The 26909-nt window shown below is 33.2% G+C and overlaps 1 protein-coding gene across 6 annotated transcripts in view; it reads left to right on the top strand.

Moving 5' to 3' along the window:
• baz (par-3 family cell polarity regulator) overlaps positions 1–26909 on the top strand; it is a 229921-nt gene that overhangs the window by 150762 nt on the left and 52250 nt on the right. For 5 of the 6 annotated variants that reach the window (XM_089105453.1, XM_089105456.1, XM_089105454.1 and 2 more), the window contains exons 12-16: positions 92–255; positions 1839–1973; positions 4057–4244; positions 12146–12211; positions 21336–21427. In XM_089105453.1, the coding sequence (XP_088961579.1) occupies positions 92–255; positions 1839–1973; positions 4057–4244; positions 12146–12211; positions 21336–21427 (645 nt within the window). The remainder of the gene's footprint in view (positions 1–91; positions 256–1838; positions 1974–4056; positions 4245–12145; positions 12212–21335; positions 21428–26909) is intronic. The other variant, XM_089105457.1, reaches the window with a different exon arrangement.

Below are 26909 nucleotides of genomic sequence, written 5' to 3' on the forward strand. Positions count from 1 at the left end.
AGTTCTGATCATGCTAGTAAGATTTGTGCTACGTAAAAATAAGAAGAATATTGATTAGTGATTAGAATATCTCTAATCACAGTTCTTTCAGGCAACTCATGACTCAACGGCCTCATCGCAAACATATGATTCGTCTCGTGGCCAAAGACAGGTAACTGGCCAACATCATAAGGGGCAATCCCTATATAGTACTGCTCAAGGTGAACATATCCTGTTGCAAGAAGACTACACCATGAGGAATATGCAGAAGCAAAGGTATTTTTAACATCTTTTTAAATACCTTTTGCTAACTCCTTTTAAGCACATTTTGTTAACTTTGTTTTATTTACTTTAGTTTTAATTATTAACAACTATGAAATGATGAAGTAGTCATGGAATTTTTTTAAGTTATTTAAAAATTTTTGAGTTTTAACCAATACATTCAGTGTCATCAGAAAAATGACTTTCTGGAATGGTTTTACCAACGGATATTTTTAACCTTGTCATAGAGGCTGTACAACAGATTAAATTTTAAAAAAAAGAAGAAAAGAAGAAGGTTTTATTTAACTGAAAGTAAGGAGTGGCATTAAAGCTTAAAACGAACAGAAATTATTCCGTATATGAAGCGGGCTGTCCCCTCCTCAACGCATCACTCTTTACGCTAAAAACTCTTTGCCAAAACTCTACTTTTTAAAATAATTAAAACTTTAGCGCAATGAGCGAGGTGTTAAGGAGGTGACAGTCCCTTTCATATACGGAATAATTTCTGCTCGTTTTAAATTTTAATGTTGCTCCTTAATTTCAGTTCAAAACACTTGTTTTTTTATTTAATTTCTGAACGTTTTTTCAATTAATATGAAAAAAAAAATTGCATATTAATTTTGGCAGATTTATTCCGTAGATGAAGGGTTGCCCCCTCCGCAATATCTTGCTCTTTACGCTAAAACTGTTAGTTTTTTTTTAAAAAAAAGGTTCCTATTCTAACTAAACGGCTCGTGTTTCAGTAGACGCTACTGAAACACGGGAATTTTCTAAAAAAATATTAGAAATATTAGAAAATTCAATCTGCCTCATTTTTTATGGGGGAGGAGCATTGTTGTATGAAAAGGCATCTTTGTCCTCCTTCCCCACTTCGAAGTCTCAATATTGATTGATTCTATCTGGAATTGCCTATATTTTCTTGGTAATTCGTCCGTTTAATTTAAAGTATTTTTTTATGCCTCCTTTGTCATGCTAACATGTAGTTTCGAAGTCAGGAGGTCTGAACCCCCCTCCCCCACCCAAATCTAGTTGATAATTTTCAATATTTTCTAAATAATTCGCGCATTTGACCATATCCCAAGATATTGTATAAAAAATAGGAAATGACAGTAAACAAAAAGAAAGGATGTAAGAATATAATTTGTGGGGGGGGGGGGGGCACTGGTATTGAAAGTCTCTCGGGGTCTTCCAATTTTAGAAATAAAGAGATTCTAAAATTGGCACTGGTGCAAAAAAAGTTGGCTGAATATAAGTTTTTTAATGCTGAATTTCAGAAAAACATCTGTCTGAACTTGGTCATATTAGTTTTTAAATTAGTGCATATTAATACCCGAATTTGTATTAATACCCCGAAGTGCATATTAATACCCGAATGGTCATATTAGTTTCCAAATTAGTGCATATTAATACCCGAATTTGTATTAATACCCCGAAGTGCATATTAATACCCGAATGGTCATATTAGTTTCTAAATTAGTGCATATTAATACCCGAATTGACTAAATTAAAATTCATTCGATTAGATTTTGATAAACTTTAAATTAGCTAAATTGACCAGTGAAAAGTAGCACAATACATAATGATAGTTTTCTTTTCAGGGGTGAAAGTCAAGAAAGTTATCCGCCTATGTATAGAAAAGATGGCTATAGCACTAATGAGGCAGCGCTGTCAGATCGAATGTCAGAGAAGTCTGATCGCCCAAGTGACACTGAAACTCTTCCATATGAAAGCCAGTAAGTAACCTAATTTCACCGCGTTTTCTTAAGGTTGACAACTTCTAAAGAGCTACTTTATCTTATGAAATAGCAATAATTATCAAAATATGAATTAGGTAATTGTAAAGAATATGGAACTTGTAATGAAGCTAGTCTTGGATGGCTAATTTAGGAACGTATTTCATATTTTCCTATGAAATATATGAAAATATATACTGTATATAATAAAAAGAATATATGAAATGTACATTTTATGGCAACATCATACAAAAAAAATATGGCAGACAAGAAAGAACGTTTAAAGAGAGAAAGAATTAGTGTGGGCAAGCAAACAATTGTTCGGCGAAATGGAAATTTACATTCTTGCTCAATCCCTGCTATCTCGTTTTGGTATCTGAGCTGTTTGGTGGTCAATCAGGATATTAGGGGTCAAATCAGTATATTGAGATTTTGGGTTCAAACTCCAAAGTATGAGATTAAATCTTGTACGCCCAAGAAGTAAATTCTTGGAAAAATAAGAACCAATTTTTGTATAAAAAACGAAACAGTAACTTGTGACTGATAATAATAAAAGCAACTGAGTGTACTATTGGAGGCACATGGCGAAACCTGCCTACCCAATGATGTTTGGTCTTGGGTCTTTTTGGGGTTTTGGTTTGGGTCCCAGAATCAGAAAGCATGGTTGTCAGGGAGTGATGCATTTACGTTATGTCGAAATGGATACTATGATTTCTAGGTTGTCCCTTGGATACCTTTGGTCCAAAACGCTAGAGAGGTTACCATGGAGAATCACGGTTGTCGTCTTTTGCGCCAAGCGACGTCAGAAGACAGGGTACCCACAAGGAAGGACCAAGGAGTTAGTTCTCTTTCTCCTAAAAGGCCGAAAACAAATTACAAAATACTGAGAAATTTGAAACGTTATAAGGCCTGATAAATACCCTTTATGCACCCGCCTGAAAATGCTTTGCAGACTCCCCGTTCTGAAAGAAAATTGATCTTATATTAATAACTTCCGTCTGAAGATCCCCCCGCTCTTACTTCAACTGATCCTGTTTGTCAAGGCGACAAGACCAGCGCATTGACGAATAATTCTCTTGGATTTAGTTGAGACAAACGTTTTTTTTGTTTCGTGTTGTACATAGATTACAAGCGCCCTAATGAAAGGGTAATCTTATCAAGGTAAATATAATTTTCTTCAAAAAAAAGATTAGCAGATACATGCAACTTAGTGGTGGAAATAGATAGCAGACTAATATCTTATTGCATCTTTCTAATGTGCCTGGCGCCGCGAGTATGTTATGAGATAATAAAAACATTGGCTGTGTAGAGTTTTTTTTCTCATTTTAGACGGATAAAAGGACAATGATCCTCCGTAGCCATTGTTAGCGCATAGGGTGTTAATCCGACATTTCATTTGCTGGGTCTCTTTTTTACAGGGACAAGTAGTAAGGCTGTCGCCCTATTTTGATGCAGTGGTGACTCTTGGAGCTGAAAAATCTAAATTTGAAAAAATATTGTCAATAAGCTTCTATTTATGGATCTTATTCAACATTAAAGGGATCTAAGCTTAGATCCCTTATTCCAAATCAAAGCATCAATCGACTGTACTACCACAAGGAGGGGGATTACACCGTATGTAGGTGAGGCTAAACATTGGACTCTTTGGAATTATTAGTGCTGGCTTTGGGGGAATACAAACCTCAAGTCTTGTTGAAATCCCAAAAATGTTCTGATATATCTGTAATAATAACTCTTGGAACTGAAAAATCTAAATTTGAAAAAATATTGTCAATAAGCTTCTATTTAGGGATCTTATTCAACATTAAGGGATCTAAGCTTAGATCCCTTATTCCAAATCAAAGCATCAATTGACTGTGCTACCACAGGGAGGGGGATTACACCGTATGTAGATGAGAGAGAAGATCCGAAGCCGGAGGCCAGAGCCTTACTAAGAGCCGGAGTTTTCTTCAGGGGATATTTTAAATTAATGTTCACAAAGTTTTCTCTGTTTGCCGCATATTTTTTAAATCTTAAGTAGAGCGCAATGTCCCCGGGCTCTCCTAGATGGCGTTCTTGTCACATAAATATTCATATTTTTTAGAACTTCATTAGAAGAATCTGCTTCTGGGTTTACTCGAGATCAACCCGGCCGACAAAGTATGTCAGAAAAGCGGCACGCTACTCTTGACGCCAAAAGTACTGATACTTATCAACGACAGAAAAAAGCAAAAGAAGAAAGAACAAAACAACCAGATAAAGAAGAAAGGGCTGAAGTAATTTCTCCACGAGGTATGACATTAAAAATATATTTTTTTTTCTTTTTTTTTAGGAAATATTGCGATAGCCCTCGTTCGCCCTCATTAAAGTCTATGTTTGTTGTAATATGTTTAATAGAATCTGTTCTTTCATTTTTTGTGTTTTTCACTTTTTTCTTTAGTTTTTCTTTCTGCTTATATATTTTTTGCCAATTTATCATTATAGTTTTTTTTTCATTTTTTTTTCTCTTACTATGATGGTGACCAACTAGTAAAGAGCGGAAATGACCTTAAAGTATTTTATTTATCAAAAATATATGTGCGCTATGTTTTTGGATTGGAAAGCATAAATATTGTATTAGAAAGGCGTGAATTTCAATGAAACAGTATAAAATCATAAACCTTAAAGTACAGACGAAGCAAATTTATACAATATTCTGGATGGAGTTTATTTGGCAAAGAAGTCTTTTTTTTCTTTTTTTTTCTTTTTTTTTTCTTTTTTTGACTGATATAATGATTTTTGGTGAATTTCTAAGCTAAAACAAAACAGTATAAAAGGGCGAATTTAAAGTATAGGTTAAACGTATTTTTAAAGTATGTGAACAAAATTGATAGTGTCGAAGAAGTAGATGGAGTATATGTAGTGAAGAAGATTCTCCTTCTGGAATTTTTTTTCTCGATATTTTAAGTGATATATCCTTAACTGACCTGCCCTCAACTGATTCTATGAATAGTGTTGGCCTTGGTTGTCTTTTCTTAGCACTGATTAATCATATAAGGGTTCTCCCTCATGTGAATTCATGTTTCTTGTGGTAAAATATATTCTGATTTATTACTATTATTATTACTATTATTTCTGTGGACGGTATGAATAGCTCGATTGTAAATTAACATTTATTGTAAAAGGTTGAATGGGATTAACTCCCCAAACGATAAAATTTTATTGTTGAAAAAGTAAAAGATGGCTAAATTAAACAGAAAGAAAAAATAGCAATAAATTGGATGATCGAAAATCCTGATTTGATTTTCTAATTCAGTGTAACTGCTGCCATAGTAACTCGAATTTAACTATCTTAAGGACTGACTGCCTAGGACTGCTAACATTTTTGTTATATTTCATATTTATATTTGTTTTTATAATATAAATTATATTTGTTTTTATACTATATTCATGTACATCTTTTATATTTATTATTTATTTATATAATTATTTTATATTAAATTTTGAATTAAAATTGTCTAGAGAAAAAAGTTTTATTATTTTTCTATAAAATTTGGAGTGCTGGATATGTTCTTTTTCAGTTATTAACGATCATTTTCTTCTTCTTTCTCCGTCGAAAATCAAAAATGGGGGGGGGGGGAACTCAAGAGGAAGTCTCAAAAGTCACTTGAAAATCATTTTTATGTTTAAGTCCAGCCTAATATGTTTTTTCTTCTTCTTTTGTTCACTTGAAAATAAGAAATGGGGGGGGGGTCTCAAGTCAGGCAAAACTTTTTTGCATAGAGTAATTTGCCAGTTAGTTAGATAAAAAGAACGAAACAGCAAGATAGAAAGAGCTAGAAAGAAACGAACTAAGACAAAACGAAAGTTATTTATAATGGGCATTACAAACATTACTTATTGCTCAAATGGATCCTTTGTACATTTATCTATTTAAATGTCCTCCTCCCTTCATTGCCTGAGTATAGCTGAAATGTCTAAAGGCAATCTTTTTCCGCAAATTTATTTTCCACTCTACATCTTTCACTTTCGTTCTATTTCTTTCTTTCTCTCTGTTCTCTTCTCTTTCCCTCCTGTTTCTACTTATTTCCTATTTTCATCCTTTTTGGTCTTCTGTTTTGGGAAAGGATTCTATGTTTTTTGCTTACATAACTAATCCAGGGACATGGCCAAGGAAAGGTATTAAAAGATCTTTGAGCCCCCCAATTTAAAGAGAAAGAAGACAAGAAAAAGACATTGTTTTGCAAATTCGTCTTTCTTTCTCTCTTTTCTCTTCTCCTAGTTTTTCTAATTATTTTCTATATGCATCCTTTTTTATCTTCTGTTTTGGGAAAGCATTCTATTTATTTGTACTAACATAACTAATCTAGGGACATGGCCAAGGAAAGGTATGATTGGTATGATTTGGACATGTACAAGGAAAGGTATATACATTGTTTCTATGTTTTTTGCTTACATAACTAATCCAGGGACATGGCCAAGGAAAGGTATTAAAAGATCTTTGAGCCCCCCAATTTAAAGAGAAAGAAGACAAGAAAAAGACATTGTTTTGCAAATTCGTCTTTCTTTCTCTCTTTTCTCTTCTCCTAGTTTTTCTAATTATTTTCTATATGCATCCTTTTTTATCTTCTGTTTTGGGAAAGCATTCTATTTATTTGTACTAACATAACTAATCTAGGGACATGGCCAAGGAAAGGTATGATTGGTATGATTTGGACATGTACAAGGAAAGGTATATACATTGTTTTGCAAATTCGTCTTTCTTTCTCTCTTTTCTCTTCTCCTAGTTTTTCTAATTATTTCCTATATGCATCCTTCTTTATCTTCTGTTTTGGGAAAGCATTCTATTTATTTGTACTAACATAACTAATCTAGGGACATGGCCAAGGAGAGGTATGAAAAGACCTTTGAACCCCCCAATTTAAAGAGAAAGAAGACAAAAAAAGACGTTGCTCTGCAAATTCGTCTATTTTCTCTCTTTTTCTGTGTCTTTTTCTCACTCGCTCTCTCTCTTTTCTCTTCTCCTCGTTTTTCTAATTATTTCCTATATGCATCCTTCTTTATCTTCTGTTTTGGGAAAGCATTCTATTTATTTGCACTAACATAACTAATCTAGGGACATGGCCAAGGAGAGGTATGAAAAGACCTTTGAACCCCCTATCGAATAAAAGTCAAGACCAGGTTACATATTATGTGACTGAGCCTCGCTACGAGCAAATACTGGCTATGGAGGATCAGATGTATAGGGGTAAACTTGAACTCATCTCCGTAGCAATTCTTGTGCATGAAAACTTATTGATTAGAAAGAGAAATATTGCATGATATGCTGTTAATCTATTTTGTATTCAATTCGCCTAGTTCAGGGATATCCAACCTGCGGGCTGCATTGTGGCCTGCCTGTGATTTTTGTGCAGCCCGCTAGTCATTTTCACTCCGAGTAGTATTTTTTAATAGAATTGCTAAAGAAAAAACTAAAAATATGAAAGAAACAGACTAACTGACAAACACTAAATATTCTAAGAATGAAGACTACGTCCGCTAATCTAAATGGTGATAATATCTAAACTGGAAAACCTCTCAAAAATCTCATTGACTTTGTATTGTAGAAATAAATTCTACAAAATCAATAAAAATAAAGCAAAATAAATAGAAATAAAACAAAATAGATTTTTTTTTGTGTAATTTGTCCCTATTTTCAAAGATGAAAGTAATGGCTTTTAGTTGTTTCTTTGTGTACCCATTTTTCTTGAAATTTAATAGGTTCTTTTGCCCATTGAATTACTTTAAATGACAATAATATATAATAAATTATATTATTATATATTAAGTAATATATAATAATATAATAATAACAAAATAATAAAAGACGTCTCTGGTCTAGTTGAATATTAAGTGGTTTTTTTTTTTTTGCCTAGACGCGATCAGTACCGTATATAAGAGCAAAGTTGAGCATATATAAGAGCTGTTGAAATGAAAATGTTTCTAAAAAAATTTCTGGTTTGAAAGCTGCCGTAAAATTCGACGGTATCGAATAAATACGGCCAGTTTAAATACGGTCGAATGAATACGGTAGAATAAATACGGCCAGTTTAAATACGGTCGAATAAATACGGCAAGTTTAAATACGGTCGAATAAATACGGCCAGTTGGGAAAACTGGTTTTTCAAGGTTATGTTTTTCACTTCGAAAAATTTCTGTTGCTTAGAACCTATGCTATTTATTACTGTTTTTAAACATGTTAACTAATACTTAAATACTTAAGCTCAAAACTTAAGAACTTTAAATTCTATAAATGGCCCATTTCAGGTCAGTACTACTATCGGATTCCTTTTGATTAGTCTACTTTCGTGTCACCATCATAGAATAGAATATTTTCATAGAATGTTTAATCACTGCAATAGCTGGAGCCAGCATGAGCATGTCAACATAAGAAAACTACAGAACAAAAGAAGGAGTAGGAAAAAAACAATAACATAAAAAAACAGACAGTAGAAAGTGCTACTTCAAGATCAAGAGATTTAAATTAACCTAAAGTTTAATGCTCTATAAGAAATTATGAAAAAAAAGGAATTAAAAAATAAAAAAAAGGAAAAAAAAGGAAGGAACTTTATAAGAATCAAAAAAAAAGGAAAAAAATGAATCTTTTTATTTTAAAGGAAGGTTGGTTTTATCCATAAAATTTGTGTTTGCTGACACGAATTAAATATAAGGCTTTCATGGCAAAGTAATCATGGTGAGAAAGGGGGGAGGGGCTAATATGAAGTAATTTACTCTCTAGTGATGAACTCTAGTGATGGTAAGAAAGGGGGGAGGGACTAATATGAAGTAATTTATTCTCTAGTGATGAACTGGAAAAAGGACAAACTTCATAGTATGCCAATTCAGAACTTGAGCTTTAGCTTGTAACTTCCACGTGTTCACAATATGAAGTTCGTTGCTTTTTTTTGGTAATATGTATTCATTGCTAACTATAACTGAATTTAAACTACATCATGGATTTATCATAATTGGGGGAGGGGGGTCCCATAGGTAAACAAATTAAATGGCATGTGGTAATTCCCGTTTTTGTCTATAGTTTAGCAAGTTGCTTTACAATCCCACTATGGGGTAGGGTCGTCGGGGTTTTCTTCGGGGGAAGAAATCCTTCATCCTTCTGAGAAATTATATATTTTATATTCACAATTTTAATTTTGTACCTCTATAATCTATGTGCGTGCATGCGTGAATGGTATAGTGCAATGAGTGTCCGTCCAAATTTCCCGCTTTTACATGTACGCGCGTGCTAATAGTAGGAACGTGTTTGAATATTGCTTAGGTTTAGTAGAATTTTGATTTTGTGGGTTCTTAGACTATACCAAAGAGTGTTGAGATTCTGATAACAGAGAAAGCTTTGCTGGGTTTCGAAGAGCTTAAAAATCTCGATTTCTGTTAAGTTCTAAGATTTTTTGGATTCAATCTGAAATATTTAAAAGTAAGCAGTATCTTCTGGTTTAAAGCAATTTAACTTAGTTAAAGCTAAAATAGTGAAGTAATGACTTGACTTAAGTCGCGTCCGGCCTTTGTGGCTGTATTGGGGCTTTTTTTCTACTAAGCAGACGATGAATTTGGCGACGGAATTTCAATCTGTCTGGCGCTAGACGTAGTAGCTGGGGGAGGTTATTGGCCAGGAAGTTATCGGTAAACAGAATAAATAATAGAGAAATAGGATTAGTGCTAAGCTAGGGTGCAGAACATGGCTACTTTTGAAAACAAACAACGATAAACTTATTGTGTCCTTTTAGCGAAAGTGTTTTTTTTTTGTGGAAATGTGGAATTTTGCATTTTTTTGCCAGAAGAACGCTCACGGATGCGTTTTTTTTTGTTGTTTTTTTTTTTTTTTTTTTTTTTTTTTTTTTTTTTTTTTTGAACCAATATAAAAGTAATATTGAAAAGAGATTTAAAAGATAAGTGTGACTAATTTTTAGGCTTGACTAATAATTTTTTGAGTTTGCTGGGTGACGGTAGTTGACGTTGGTTGTTGTCATCTCTCAGAGACTAGTCTGAGTTCCCTCTCTTATGAATTTTCCGCTCTTTGAACTGTGCCAAGTCTACGGGAAATTGAAACTTCTTGTAAGGGTATAAAGAGCTTTAAATAAGTTGGGATGGAGGAGGAGCGTGCGAAGATCTGTTGGTTTCAGGCGGCTTGGTGCTGCAGTGAGTTGTTAGTAGTAGTATGAATTAGTTAGTTAGTATTAGTAGAAGTATGTATTTATGTAATTAAGTAATTAGAAGTATGTAAGTAATTAGTAGTTAGTAGAAGTATGTATTTTGAAATCTCGTCTGCATGCCCTAAGCTTTTTAAATTTGTATGATGGGGATCATAGCATATATTTCCTATCATTCAGAGTACATATGTAAAACCCGATTCTAGATCTTGTCCCCTCGAAACGACTTAGGGGGCGCACCTAATGTATGAGCGAGTGGGGCGTCGAGAAGGGGTTCAGTGCATCAGAAAGTCTCTTTTTATGGCCAAATTCTTTCTTGGTGTATATATGGGTAAATGCCTCTGCATATGTTGTCAATTTGCCTATGTATTTGTTTATTCGTTGGAAGAATTAAAAAAAGGTGCTAGTTGGCTAAAATTTGAGTCTGTTATAACCTAACTTGTGATTAAAAAAACATCATTTGAATTATAAAATTAAATTTATTTAATTAAATATTAAATTAAATATTATGAAACATAAAAATTAAATATTATGAAATTTATATTATAAGCTACAAAAATTCCAAATTCATTTTTCTCTTCTTTCAGTTGCTGCTTAAAGTCAGTGGTTTAATGCCTTCGTTTTATGCCCGAACTTTCCTTGATATATGTCTATACGTGTTTTTATTGTTATATTTTCTGTGGATTTGTATATTTGCTGCTGTACTAAAAAAAAAATAAATGTTTATATGGCTATAATTTAAAGTATTATTATTATTTGGCTTTTTGGAATAATTGGTAATTACGGTCGAATAAAGTCGAGAAATTTTCATCATAAGCTGCATGAATTCGAAGTAGTTTTTGTCCGGCTTTCAGTTATTTAGGACTGTTTAGAATATACATTTGTGGAAAGATTAATGCATATTATTTTGTTATTGTTGTTATTATTATATTAGTCACAGACGGTATAAAAAACGTCTTTTCTCTGTGGGTTAAATAGAACTTATGTAGCCAATGTAACCTTTATATTTTATTAGCTGATAGCAAATACTCATATAGTTAATCATGTATACCTTGTCCACGGGAAATCTAAACAATTAGTGAAAAACTCTAACGGCTTGAGAAGTTATTGGAGATAGTATTTGATGGAATTTGTGCGTGAAACTAAATTCTTTTGTAAAAGAAATAACTATGGACATTTTGTATTTTAAAATTTTGTATTGTATGTTATGCTTATGTTGAATTTGATAATGTTGTTTTTAAATGTATATTTACATTAAGAGGGTCCGTTTTTAAATTTCCCGCCTAGTTAAATTTCTGTGAGCTAACAAAAGTTGTTAATAGCAATTGGGGCATCAGAAATTGCCCTTTGAAAGTACCATACTTATATGGGTATGTGTACTTCTGTAGATAGTAAAAAAAATATTTTATCATCTCCAAATTTGAACGAATTACTGGTAGACAAGGGGTGGGCGAGAGAATCATTGTAATTTTTTAGGCTAGGTGGTTAGCCTAACTTATCCCAAAGTTATTGCCTAACTTATTTTTTAGTTTTAATGGTCGTATTTTAATTTAAGTTTCTCTTTTATGTTTTCATTTTTTTTATGCTAAGGACGACCCTTGGACATAGGGCCGGAATATTCATTTAAAGTTTGGAATTCCACTGTCTTACGAAAAAAAAACAACCTATTGTTCAACTTGTTATTTGTTCTTTATGATAGAGAGGCAGTGTGATCTTCGTTGCTTTTTATATCCCAAAATTTCCACCAAAAATATTTTTGACATCAGCTGTGACAGACACTCTTTTTGGAACTGAATTAAGTGGAATAATGAAATCTTAAAACTTTATTAAAGTTTTAATAAAGAAATATATATATATATATATATATATATATATATATATATATATATATATATATATATATATATATATATATATATATATATATATATATATATATATATATATATATATATTATAACTTACTTATATGTAATATGAACAATACTAACTCGTGTATTTTCTTGTTAGCTGGAAGTTCCCCTAGGACTCCTTCTCTATGCAGTATCGCACTGTCCGAGGCAAATCATGCAGTGTGTACGTACCCTTTAATTTTTGCAGAAAGCTACTGCCAGTACTTTGCATCACATTTGCCCTTTTTGTTAATTTTTTATGTTTCCTTTGTTTTCTTTATGTTTTACTTTTTATGTTTTTGTTTTGCTTTGTATGTACAAGCTTCGCAGCTTCTCTTGAACACGCTGTCCTCTAAGGAGAATTAAAAAGCTTTAATTTTCAATAGAATTGTTGCTACTCTATACCCCTTTGCGTTTCTTGTCTTTCTGTCTCATCAATCTGTATGTTTTAATCGTCCTAGGAGAAAGTGCCAGTAGTGTATGTGACACGAATGGGCACTGTACTCAACAAAATAGAGGTACAATATTCTTTTCTCTAACCTTCCATTGTCTGGCCACCTATAATAATATTTACTATATATATAAATAATATATTGTAAACATTATGCTATGGTAAACTATTATTGCGATACTAATTCAACATAAGCATTTCCCATTGATATATAGTATGGTATATATCTACCAACAGAAGGGAAAGTGAGTTTTTACCCCCTCCCCCCTTCCTTGCTCCGCCTAATATTTTTTCAAATTACTTTCTTTCAGAAAAATTGGAAAATACCCATCAAATGCATTGTTACTTTTTTTTTCTCCCGTTCTTCTAAAAAATATTTTGACACAACCTCTTTGCTAAGTGTTAGATCTGGACACCTATTACATAGTATATATTTCCGTCTATAGCGATTGTCTTTTAATGGCCCAGTGTCAATGCTACTTGCGTTGGGTGTAACTTGAGCCGATTATTGTGGCTTCAGTTGGTACCTAAAGCTTGAATCTATCAGCCTTGTTGAGAGCACTTATTCGTTTCTGTCAGATAATTATTAAATTTTGAACTACCTCTCCAATTCTATGCCAAACCACCAAACAATTAACGGATTGAACTAACCTCTCCAATTCTATGCCAAACCACCAAACAATTAACGGATTGAACTAACCTCTCGAATTCTATGCCAAACCACCAAACAACTAACGGATTGCACTAACCTCTCCACTTCTATGCCAAACCACCAAACAACTAACGGATTGAACTAACCTCTCCTATTCTATGCCAAACCACCAAACAACTAACGGATTGAACTAACCTCTCGAGTTCTATGCCAAACCACCAAACAACTAACGGATTGCACTAACCTCTCCAGTTCTATGCCAAACCACCAAACAACTAACGGATTGAACTAACCTCTCCTATTCTATGCCAAACCACTAAACAACTAACGGATTGAACTAACCTCTCCAGTTCTATGCCAAACCACCAAATAACTAACGGATTGAACTAAGCTGGATTTGGAAGCTGGCTTAGTTAACACTGTTTTTGACAGTTTCACCGGCTAGAGAGGTAGGTTCAAACCTCGTGGGATGGGTCTAAAACCTAGGAAATTCTTAAGGTTGATAATGTAGAATAAAGAACTTTCATTACTGCCTGGCTGTACGGTAGAAATCATCCCACTCTCAGGTGTTGGCTTCTCGTGGTGCGACAAACCGTTCTCGTTTCTCTTCTGCGCTAAGACCCATAATCAACTCTGTGAGGTTTTTCTAGAGGCTCCATAAGTAGGTTCTTAAACGCCTGAATGGCAGTAATGCTGTTGAAAAGTACCGAATGTTCGCAGAGCGGTTCAAGATTGTGTCTCTCTGCTGATGGCAATACCAGAATCTTGCATGACTGTTCAATAAAGTCTCCTGACAAACAAACTTAGTTTCTGTAGGTGATGCAAGAATTCCTGGTTGTATTGACAGTCATTATATTTTCCAATTACCCAAGATAAAGTCATAGGCGGTTTTAAGGGAGGGACAGTGAAGGCCCTTGCCCAGGGCGCAGAAATTTTAGGGGCGTAAAATTTAAGTTAATAATCCAACGGTTGGAATCATCTTGGAATTTTTGAAATTTTTTTTTATAAAAATAAATTAGAGGGTACAGTTGATCAACAAAATAATTAACAAATTATTAATCAATTAATAAAATTGAATTAAAAAGTAAAAAAAAAACTACATAAGAATAGTAGAATTAATAATAGAATTAATAGAATTAAAATTATTAACAATAATTAAATGATTAAAATGATAAATTAAGAATAATTCAAACATAAACTATTAATTAATTAATAAATTGAAAACATTTTTGGCAATAAACAAAAAATGTGGTTAATATTTTAGACAGTGGGGAGAGAGGCCAGAGTGCCACTGGATGTATTCCACAGCGTGGTTACCCATTAAAGGAAGATCACTAGGTTGAGCATTTCAAAATAGTTATAAGGTTTAAATATTTTTCGTGGATGAACTGCGCAGGTAATAACGTCCTTCTCCAAAGAAATAATCGTCTGTGTCAGTTTTACATCTGGATTCTTGTAACTCTTGACTGCTGCAGGTCCAAAGGTTTTAGAAAAGTTTTTGGATAAAGGGTGAATATTGAAAAACTATTAAGGGTAATTTCGGTTATGTGACGCCAATACACCGAATTAAGTTTTGATCAACCAAGTTCAGTTCCCTCTCAAACACCTACACTACCCTTTGCTCAAATATTTGATTACTGGAGTACTAGCCGTTTGTGCAATATCACCAAAAAGAGTGCTTCAATACTAAGTACTACAGTTTGTGCCGTTGCAACTTCTCTGTAACTTTTCGAATTCCCGAAAATCTCTTCATTTCCTATCTTGAGACTAGTATAGGAACTGCATTTACTATCCTTAGAAAGGGGTCAATAATTTCAAATATGGTTTTTGTCAATAAACCACTTTTGTCAGCATACTCAACTTTAGTTAGTATACCCAAATTGGATAGATCTGCTCTCCCTTGGGGGTTAATGTTTTTGTTGTATAAAGTTGAGGAAATAAAAAGAAAGGAAAGGAAAACAGAAACAGAAAGGAAACACAGAAACAGAAAGCTGAAACAGAAATGAAAAGTTATCCATGTTGCCCCAATGGAGAATTAAAAGTGCTGCTTGACCTGAGCTTGCCTTATGTTCAGGGTCGAAAATATTGCGATGCATCCTTCAGGTCCTTCTGATTCCTTTGCATCGTATTTCAACTTCCCTTATGTTAGGTTCAGATTGTCATTTATTTCAAAACTTGAATCATGAACGTAAAGATGAAATGTGTTTCAAAGTGTCTGCTCAAAGGTTTAAAATTTTCAGCAACAAAGCTGAAAAATTTCTGAAGAGGAAAAGTTGCATAGTTTCTCTTAGCAACTATCCCCCTGTCCTTGAGACCCCCCTCCTAGCGCTTTTATGTGTGACGATGGGAGCGTAATTTTTTTCCCCTTTTTTTTATATCGGTTTCCTTTTTATATGCAAGTAACAAAGAAGTGAAGGAATTTCCATTAACCTACGATTCATCAACTCTGTGTGGCCTACTTTATCTCTTTGCATGGAAAAACCACTTGGTTTCGTAGCTAGGTGGTTTTTGAACGAGCTGGTGAAGGCTTTGTTGACTAATTGTCTGGCTATATTTTTCCCATTTAAATATTTCGCCTAATTGCCTGTCCACCTAAACAGTTTATTTCCATCTCATCCCCTCCCCCGATCCCCTCTTGAGATTGGTCAAGAGTGAACATTTAACTCTGTCTTCTTTAACCTCTGTCTGTCATAATGTACATTGTAAGCATTGTTCTTACCTCTTAACTCACTTTATTTTTATTCATGTAAGTTTTATCGTCTTTATGATCAAGTTAAATAAAAAAAAAAAAAAAAAAAAAAAAAAAAAAAAAAAAATCCCTGCCTTTACCATTTTTCAAGATAAATTTTCCCAAAAACAACTTTTATATTGAAACTAGCTCTTGCCAACCAGTCTGACCATCTTTCTGCTCACATTTTGTAATGCTTTTCCCGTGAAATCCTGGTCTAAATGGCTAAGTGGCGTCCTGACTAAGTGGTTGGCGCGCTGGGTTGAGAGTTTTTTGTCCAAGTGGCATGGGTTTGATCCCTGGTGTGGCCAGTTATTTGGTCAGTGGCGTGACTCTATAAGCTCAGACAAAGTCGACCCAGCTCTAAAATGGGTACCTGGAGAAATCTGGGGAAGGTAAGCAGGAAGGTTGTGCGAAACAACAGGTTGGCTGCCCCCCCCCATTGCACTTCCTGGCTGAAGAGTCACGAAAAGGAGATCAGCATCGCCGGTTTGGACCTTAAGGGTCTAGTACCGTCATACTTACTTACTTTATTTTACTTCCCGTAGAATCTGGCATTTGTCTAAAATATTAAATCAATAGTTTAAACAAAGCGAAGACCGCATAAATAGCCTACTACAAAATATGCTGTGTCTGTCTGTTTTCCTAGGGCAATTTACAATATATAGCCAACATTATTTTCTACCTATCCAAATGAACAAGCGAAATGTTAGTGCTTCAGACTTGAAATCATGAGGTCAGAAGTTCAAGTCCTGTGGTCGCTAGTTTTAGTTTGGAACGGGGGTCAAGGGTGTGACTCTGTAAGCTCCACCACAGTCGACCCAACTGTAATTTTGTACCTCGAAAAATCTTCGGGAATAACACGGGAAATGTCGAACGATTTGCCCTCAACCACGCATTGTACTCCCGGCCGAAGGCATCGAATCGGGGTATCGGTAATTCAAAAGAATAAACGTTTGGTTTTAACAGAGCAATGGCGAAAAATAGCATTTATATCAGCAGTCGGTTTTTCGTGTCACTCACAGGGTTTAATTCACTTTTTATGTCAAAAAAGCTACATATTACAAAAAAAAGAGAAAGAAAAAGATTGAACAGAGCCCATAGATTCCTTAGCCAGTTTCAAAAGGCTTATATAGCTTCCACCAAATCGGGAGCGAAAGCTTTCTGCTGACATATTCATAATCTTTGTTCGTTTTCTGCATGATTTCACAGTGGCCTTTTATTTATTTTTTTGGCTTCCCATTATGTTTTTTTTTTCTTTTTGATATTTTTGCAAGTCCTATGTGTTATTTTTCTGTGTCCTGCAGTATTATGTCTTACAGTACTAAATCCTACGAGCCTTGATACGATAGCTGGGATTTGGGTTTATTCATCCAACGAATTATATTTTTGAGATTTGCTTGGCATTTTTTTAGATTGAAAAATACGCCGAAAACATGTGAAAATTGATAACATCCTTAGTTTTTAAGTAAGTTTAAATCACTTTCTTGGAAAAAGTCTAAGGAATATCAAAATTTTGGCTCGGTAAATGGATTCTTCTGAAACTAATAATTGTAATAATATAAGTATGCTGAATTCTCCATGGGAGTTTCAGCTGTAGGCTTTTCACCAAATTGCATATTTCATGGAGAACATAAACCTTAGATTAACTGGGATAAACCAAAAATCATTTGCTTCACATGCTTCACATTTGCTTCACAAAAAGAAGATAAAAGGAGTTCGTAACCTAAGTTACCACTGGGTATAGCTTGACTCAATGCACAAAGACAAGTTATGAAATACTATATTAAATCACCTTATTTAAAGTAGAATAACAGAAATCATTTTTTCTGAAACTTTTTTCTGAAGCTTTATGCTTACTGAAACTGATCAACTGATTAAAACATCAGTTTTCTGCCAGTTTGAGGATTGTACCTTCTCTCCGGGTTTTCTTCTTCAGTTACCTGAATTTCATCCCAAGCTCTTGGGTTTTTATTTATTTTTCCTGAAAATCTAGGGTGAAGTCAGTGTGATTCTAGGTGATCACTACTTGGCTCATTCGGGACAACCTGGGATCCAAACTTTCTGAATATGCGCGATGAAGCCATGTCAGGAGATGTAGCGAGATATATTCTCATTATAATGAATTCCAAATATTTTGTTTCACGAAGCCTGTTTATTTTCATGTCAAATGTATGTAATATCGTGTTTGAATTAAAAATATATAATTAGTATTGTTATCATTTAAAGCAAAAGCAGTACCATCTACCCATCTATGGATTTCAGTAGCACTGTTTCCATTTTACAAAATATAAGTTGAATTGGGGCAGCTACAAGCAGTAAACTGTCATTTGCAAGCAAGATAATACCTCCCTGCGAAGATATGGTTATATTTTGTCAATAAATATTTTAAAAATGCAAAGAATCTAGGATACACCCCTCGGGGTCGCCACACTTAACCGGAAATAGATGAGATAACGCGAAACCATTCGACAGAACTTGCTTAGGATCAGTTAGATAGGACTCAAACCACTTAAAAATTAATTTTTTCAAGCCTACTCTTTTCAGTCCAATAAGCAGCTTTGAAGGAAAATCAAATCAAAAGCTTTCTTCAAATCCAGAAATTGTGCAGCGGGGTTAAGGTAAAGAGTACGGCATTGGACTTTACAGTCCCTACCCGCAGTGCTGATCTCCGTTTCTTGGCCCTTCAGCCAGGTACTACAATGCAGAGCTGGGAACCAACCACCCTGTGCTCTCCCACTCCCTTCCTGTTTACCCTCCGCAGATTTCTTCATGTACCCATTTAAAGCTGGTTCGACTCTGGCTGAGCTTACATAGTCACAACACGGACCCCCGTCCCAAACCAAATAATTGGGTACACCAGGATTCGAGCCCTCGTCCTCTCGGACAAAGAGTCCTATATCCAGCGCAGCAATCCACTCAGCTACGACGGCTAGCCGGGGTTAAGACTCGATTCAAAAGCAATCCATTCAAACAGCTTGATGGTCGCAAGCTCTGTTGATACCTATTTTCTAAACCTAAATTCAATATTAATGAGGGTTTGGTTGATGGGTTTGATAAAAGAGTTTATGTCCTCTGCTCTCCGGTGCAATTTAGTCTCTAAAAAAATCAAAACTTACTTTTTGCGTTTCACACAAATACTAGCCGAAAAGTCTGTCGAATGACAGACATGAAATGAAAAAAGAAAACTGTAGCGTATGCTCTGTGTTCTGGAGGAAAATTATGTTGTGCCCTTTGGCATATACAAAAGTATAAGTCCCCTTACCCCTGCCCCCCTCCCCCCAAAAAAGTTAGATCCCCATCCGTGAGGAAAACAGGTTGTACTCTGTTTTGATGATTGGAAAGTAAGCGATTGATTGTAAAAGTACTCTGGAGAAATAGTGTCTTTTGCTACCCGTTGAGCTACCTAACGTGATTGACTGGGTTTCACGAACATTTACTATTAAGGTAAGATGATCAATAAAGCAAAAAACAAAAAACCTTTAAACTAAGTAATGTTGCAGATTCTTTATTCCCCCTATATAGTTTGACGTATTTTGTTGCCACTTTTCGATGCTCTAGTATTTAAACCCTCTACTATGGATTTTTTTTTTTTTTTTTTTTTTTTTTTTTTTTTTTTTTTTTTTTGGTGGAAACGTGTCAAATAATAGCAAGTGATAAAGCCTTGTTAGTTGTCCTTTATGAGTCGTCCTTTCGGTCTGATTTTTCTAGCTGGTATTATATCCTCATATATGGACTGGGTTAAGCTAGATATAACTATCCAGCTTATTTTTTTTGTAAAATAAACAGAATAAAATATTTTTCGAACAAAAAATAAATAAAAAAAAGAAAAATTAACACATTTCTGATTCAATCTTCTCGAATCTATCTCTAATTTGTTATTCAGATGACGTTTTAAATCTCAGCCATACCCTCCAAAGAAGGAATAAGATCTTTGTCCTTTCAATAGGAGTATCTTAAACTTGACCTTCGTTTCAATCCTGAAAAGTCAGAAATAGTGTTTTTTAACTTGAAGGGTGAGCCACCGTCCTTTGAAGCGCTTATCGATACCACTGTTAGAGCCGTTGACCCCCTCGTTTGTCTAGGTCTTCCCATTGGTTCTTCGTTACGCCACATCCAATCCCTGCTCCTAGACCATCACACACGACATATATCTGCTTCCTATGCATGGATCGTTGCAGCAAATTTTCTGATTCAACCGCCCACTTTTAGCCTGCCTTTTCAATGCCGTGGCCCAACTGTACATCTTGTATGTTGCACCATTTTGGAATATGTTTACTAGAACTGATTGTCTGAAATTCCGGTCCATTTTCTTTTGGTTCGCTAAATATTTGCTTTGGTTGCCACTTTGGCATTGGAGTTTTCCATTGATCAGAAAATTTAAACTCGCTGACTCTGATCTTGCAATTACTAAATTGATTGCCAAGCATAACTGAAAACTCAGTTCTTCACAGAATGATTGGTATCATGCTCTATTCAATAGTATTTAGTATTTTTTATGTTGGTGCATGACCATATTCAGTGCAACAATATTTAAATTTGTTTCTAATTCACATTTTATCGCTAACTTAGTGACTTAGTGCAGTAATTGGTTTTTGTTCATGTGTTTTTTTGTTCTTTTTTTCATTACTTTTTCCTCTACTTCGTCTTATCAATGTTATGTGAATGATGGGTGTTCAATAAGTAAATAAAGAGATTGAATAAATAACATCGAAGAAGAGTTCTGTTGCGGCTAAAATACAAGTCCTAGTTAGAAAAGGATGAGCACAACAAGAAGTTTCGAAAATTTGCGCCTTACAAAAAGAGCAAAGAAAGTGCTAAGGTATCAAATTGCTGCTTGAAAATCAAATATTTCTTCCATGAATTCCAACCTATTCATACATTTCGCCTGCTTTCCACCTGTTCATATATTTCGCCTACTTTTGTATTTTTTTTATTTTTATTTTACCTTCATATCTTTTTCTTTTGAATTTATTATCACATTCTTTTCAATGAAATCAGCATCGAAGTACATCTTGAGATATTGCGTAGCTCTACAATCTAGCAGCAAAACCCGTTGATTAAAATCAATAAGGTTATTTGTAACATGATTTATCATAAATAATTATTTGCGCTTCAGGTCAGTGTCTCATACTGTGTAGACCGTATGACAATACCATGCCTCCCCGTAGAGCTTGGGGGAGTAGAAGAGGGATTTTATTAGAATATAATTTTTTTATTTGAATATTTTTTATTAGAATAGTGTCTAGGTTCTTATGTCAAAAATCAATTTTGTCATAATTACGCGTATTTGTATGTAGGCTATATTAAAAAAAAAAACTTCGTAGGCCAGGATTTATTTGTGTTTGCAAATGTTCTATATATATATATATATATATATATATATATATATATATATATATATATATATATATATATATATATATATATATATATAGACCATTTTTTTTTAATTAATTATGTGTTATTATTTATAGATGCTGAAATTCGGAAAAAGAAAGAAACTGGTCCATCGCTTGGCCTTAAAAAGTCATCAAGTTTAGAATCGTTACAAAGTAGGGTGCATGAAGTAAGTAGAAGCTATTCCCGTGCTGTCTATCTTGAAATAGCTTAAGATATCACCTTTTTTTTAAGTAATCAAGCAGGCTGATTATTTAACATAATAAATTGGTGTTAATAATTTAAGCTCATCTTAATAAAAGCTCGTGAGCTCAACATAATCAAAGCTCACATTAACTATGGAAACTTTAATGATTTTGATGGGATTTGTACCACGTCATACACAGGTTTGTTGAATTTGAAAATTTGCGCGAACTAGGGATGTCCTTATTAACCCACATCTTATTCTCTGATTTTCCGTAGCTTTAAATCTATTTTGTTATGTTATTTTATTTATTTTGTTAATATAAATAATATAAGGTGCATGAAGTAGGTAAGCCGATGTTTTTTTTTTTTTTTTGTCTTTTCAATTTATAGCTTAAAATGGAAGACGCTAACATTCTAGGGTTTATCAAATTCCGTCCAAAGCTTAACGGTTACAAAACTTACCGGTATGTCTTGTACACTATCTTTAAATAATAGTTAGAGTAGAAAAATTCTCAGGGCAACAAAAATTGGTAAATTTGCATTTTACATCTTAGTTTAGCTAGGATGAAAATGAATATATCACTTTACGCCTTTTTATGCTCTGTCATAATTCAGTAATTGTTTCTAGGGGAAAATAAATTTTTAGCCCTTAAAAGGGCTGAAACAGCCCATAATAACCAGTTCAAAAGAATGTTTCAAAAAAAAAACTAGTGAGAAAAAATTGCCATTCTTCGCTGATTCAGAAGTGGTAATTATTGTTTTCCTTAGTTTTAATAGTAAAATGTTATCTTAAAATCAAAATTTACATAAATTTCTAAGAAGGACTAGAAACGCCTAAAAAATGATGTCAGTTTTGTCTGATTATTATTCAACATAGTAAAAGAGTTTTTAGGCTCACGTTAGCTACCTCGGCAATAGATGTGGATAACAAGCTTTAATTTTGACTGGACCTGTGCCACATCATTGTCATGCTTGTTGAATTTGAAAAATACGCCAATTAGGTATGGTTTGAGTAACCTACATCGTATAGCCTGAGTTTTCATTACTAAGGTGAGGTTAGACACCATTTCATAAAAAAAATTAAGTGATTTCATTAATACGACTAGCATAAAGTGAGGTACGTTAGTAGATGATGCTTTCGTTCTGTCTTTTCTATTGAAAGTTTAGAATATAAGTCGTTAAATATCACCTGCTTGTTTGCTGTTGTAGTTTTAATATTTTCTTTAAAATGACTTCCAACATGGTAAATGAATTTAGTACGTTTTTAATGATGTATTTTCATTTATAGCTAGGAAGCTTCAGTATTAAGGTTACTGAATCTAAAAAATGAAGTATTTAGATATAGCCTTTGTATTAAGTGACTACAATTAAATACATTATTTCATAATTATCTCCTAAATCCCTGACACCGCTTCAACCATTTTTAGTCCTGATTATGGCTGAAATATCAATCTAGTTGACAACATTTAACTATGAAGATTTGTTAATTGCAATTTTTAACTATGAAGATTTTTAATTCCAATTTTTGACTATGAAGATTTGTTAATTGCAATTTTTGACTGTGAAGTTTTGTTAATTGCAATTTTTGACTATGAAGATTTGTTAATTGCAATTTTTGACTATGAATATTTTTTAATTGCAATTTTTGACTATGAAGATTTGTTAATTGCAATTTTGGACTATGAAGATTTGTTAATTGCAATTTTTTACTATGAAGATTTGTTAATTGCAATTTTTGACTGAAGATTTGTTAATTGCAATTTTTGACTATGAAGATTTGTTAATTGCAATTTTTGACTATGAAGATTTGTTAATTGCAATTTTTGACTATGAAGATTTGTTAATTGCAATTTTTGTCTATGAAGATTTGTTAATTGCAATTTTTGACTATGAAGATTTGTTAATTGCAATTTTTGACTATGAAGATTTGTTAATTGCAATTTTTGACTATGAAGATTTGTTAATTGCAATTTTTGACTATGAAGATTTGTTAATTGCAATTTTTGACTCTGAAGATTTGTTAATTGCAATTTTTTACTATGAAGATTTGTTAATTGCAATTTTTTTACTATGAAGATTTGTTAATTGCAATTTTTGACTATGAAGATTTGTTAATTGCAATTTTTGACTATGAAGATTTGTTAATTGCAATTTTTGGCTATAAAGATTTGTTAATTGCAATTTTTGACTATGAAGATTTGTTAATTGCAATTTTTGACTATGAAGATTTGTTAATTACGGAGATTACAGTGCTTTTCGATCATATATGATCAAAATGATTTCTTAAAGAGAGGACTATTCTCCTGCCGAGTGAGCAGCAGCCAAGTAAGAACATGTATGTTCACCTGATAAATGTACGGCTAAACAATAGGACCTTCTCAAGAGTGACGGGAGATCATAAGAAAGTAATTAAAGAAGATTGGAAATTCATGGCAAGGAGTAATAAAGCGTTAAACCGACGTTAAACGTTAAACAAGGAGTAATAAAACGATAAACAGAACAGGGCGGAGGAGGAGTGTAAATAAGAAAGGAGATAGGATAATTAAATCTAAAAAAAAATACTATCACAAACCCCAAAGGACTGAATCCCAAATTCGGGAAAAAATTAAAAAAAAAAAAACGAAATTTGTAAATCTGCTCGATTCTACTACAAATCAAGTTGATTTTTTTTTCAACTGAAAGTAAGGAGCAACATTAAAACTCGGAAGGAAAGGAAATTATTTTGTGTATGGTGGTTGGCACCCCTTCCTCTTCCGTCGCTCTTAGGCTAAAGTCTTAAAGTTCTTTAAAAATACTTCTCGTTCATATTTGACATTCCTTATATTTGAGCAGTTTTCTGAAAGAATCGTGACAAGAAATCAAACTTTAGCGTAAAAAGTGAGGGTTGATGAAAGGGCAGCACCCCCCCCCCCCCGGATATATGTATTTTTTTTTCTCTTGTTTAATAAGTTTTAATGTTGCTCCTAAATTTTATTTGAAAAACTTGTTTTTTGTAGTTTAATTTCTTTCCGTTTAAGGCCATCTTTAGCTAGTGCTCAGCTACTTCAGTGAAAATTTCTTGGTAAAATTGATAAAATTTTATTTGTGTCAATTTTAAAGATTTCCCGACCTCTTTGAGAAAGTTTGCCAGAGGATTTGAGTAATGTTGGGGGTTTGCAGGAATTTCGTAAATTGTTAAAGAACCATTGTTTTGATGTGTATATTTTGGATGGATTATTCTGAGCCAGTTAAGTAGAGTTTTTGAGGAATGTTTAGTTGCAGCTGAATATGATTATGATTATAAATGTTATAATTTTGTTGGGTGCTGTTTGGAGGTTCGGTGGTTTTCGGGTCCGGTCGGTTGAGCTCTAATTATTATTATTATTATAAATTTTTTTTTTTTATTGATTTATTAGGAGCGTTTTCTCCCGCACAAGCTTGCTTCAGGGATCCTATGACGTATACTTTTTTTTTTTTTTTTTTAATAAACCCAGTGTTACTATTTGATTACAGAGAACTCTAGTAATGACTTACAGTTATGGACAGGATAGACCTGTTAATTTGAAGTGAAATAGTTACATAAGAATAATATACAATGATGAAATTTTATTTGTGTCAATTTTAAAGATTTCCCGACTCTTTGGGAGAGTTTGCCAGAGGATTTGAGGAATGTTGGTTTTTTTTTTTTTTTTTTTTTTTTTTTTTTTTTTTTTTTTTTTTTTTTTTGGTTTATTGATTTATTAGGAGGGTTTTCTCCCGCACAAGCTTTTTTCAGGGAATCTATGATGTATACTTTATTTTGTTGTTTTAAATAAACCCAGTGTTACTATTTGATTACAGAAAACTCTAGTAATGACTTACAGTTATGGACAGGATAGACCTGTTAATTTAAAGTGAAATAGTTACATATGAATAATATACAATGATACAATTTTACTATTTGGAAACCAATGAGAGAGGGGTTGTACCCCTCATTCCCTTAAAATAAAACCTATATTGCGTGGTTAGATGGTATTCTTATTCTATCAGAATATGTTTACAGAGCAACTTCCTAAGGAAGGAATTGTAAAATTTTTGAAAATTTTGTTAGATTTCCCTTTGCGATACAAGCTGCTTTGATCAAAAGTGATGCATAAGACAGTATGTACCGAACATTCACGGTGTCAATCATTTTTAAAACCTACTATGATCTTACCAGTTCTTGCAGAAAGAAATACTAGTATCAATAAATCGAATGCAGTGCCAGGCAATATTAGAACTGGAGCCAATCAGAGTTCGAATCGATGAGCTTTATAAAATTTTATAACAGAGAAATATAAAGAATAATATATTGCTGACTTTTATTTAGGTAAAGCGGCCCGATCATTTCTTAAACTAAACCGCACTGTCTTACCACTTATATTTAAAATGAAATGAATATATGTTAACGGGTTAAACTGTTAACTGAAGACCAGAATTTGAAAAAGCAATAAAAAACACTTATGCCTGTATTCGAGCAACACGGTCACTAGAGTTAAAGACCAAATTAACAAAAAAACACGCTTGGTCGGCTTTATAACTTGTTTTTGCTCCTCATGTGTTTTTTCTGGTGTCATTATGGAAGTTTTTTTTACCACGTCAGAACGTCGACAAATTCGGTCTGTCTTACAAATTTTGTAAGTTAATTTCTCCGTGTTCCAATTTGGTCTCGTAACAGTTATGTCTCCAAATGTTATGGAGTTTTTGAGATTTAGACAGTGATCTGAATCAGTCGTAGATTTTCTGTTGGGTTGTATTCATTGTTTGTGAGTCATTGTTAGTGTATTTTTTATTGTTTGCGATGATAAGTTTTTTTGTTATGTATGTTTCTCTCTCCATACTCCTCTAAGTGCATTTTTGTATGTATAGAGGGTTCAATTCAAATATATTATTATTATTATCATTATTGCAGGCCTCCTAATAAAAATCCGAATATTTCGGATTCACATCCGATGGCCTTTTATCAACGAAAGAAAAGAGGGGGAAAAATAATTGGATTAAACAGTTAACAGATGCGAGAAAGTAACATAAAAATATGAAAAAATGCTCTGCAAAAAAGGGTAAAATACCAAGATGCAACCTGAGTTTATTAGTTTCTTTATTGTTTTATGGTGTTTTTTCATCTTTTTATGTTATCTTCTAGTGTGTCTTGATTATAAATGTTGTTTTTTCCTTCTTTTTCTTTTTTGTTGATAAATGAGAAAATTTGTCTTCATTTTTTATGTTTTACAATGAGACCTAGATAGATTTTGGAACATGCCAAACATTAATTACAACATTTTTACTATATTCATTTGTACTATATTTTACTACATTTTTCACTATATAATATTTTTTATATATTTACTACTTTAACTATATTTTACTACATTGATTGCTGCTATGCTTCATATATTTTTTGTTTACTTTGTCTTTACATTGTATTGATACGAATCTTAATTAGGATTTATCTCGATGTAGGTTTATAA

Source organism: Artemia sp. Qi Xiang Cuo, chromosome 19 (assembly GCF_049724085.1).
Source record: "Artemia sp. Qi Xiang Cuo chromosome 19, ASM4972408v1, whole genome shotgun sequence".
NCBI classification, from domain to species: Eukaryota; Metazoa; Arthropoda; class Branchiopoda; order Anostraca; family Artemiidae; genus Artemia; species Artemia sp. Qi Xiang Cuo.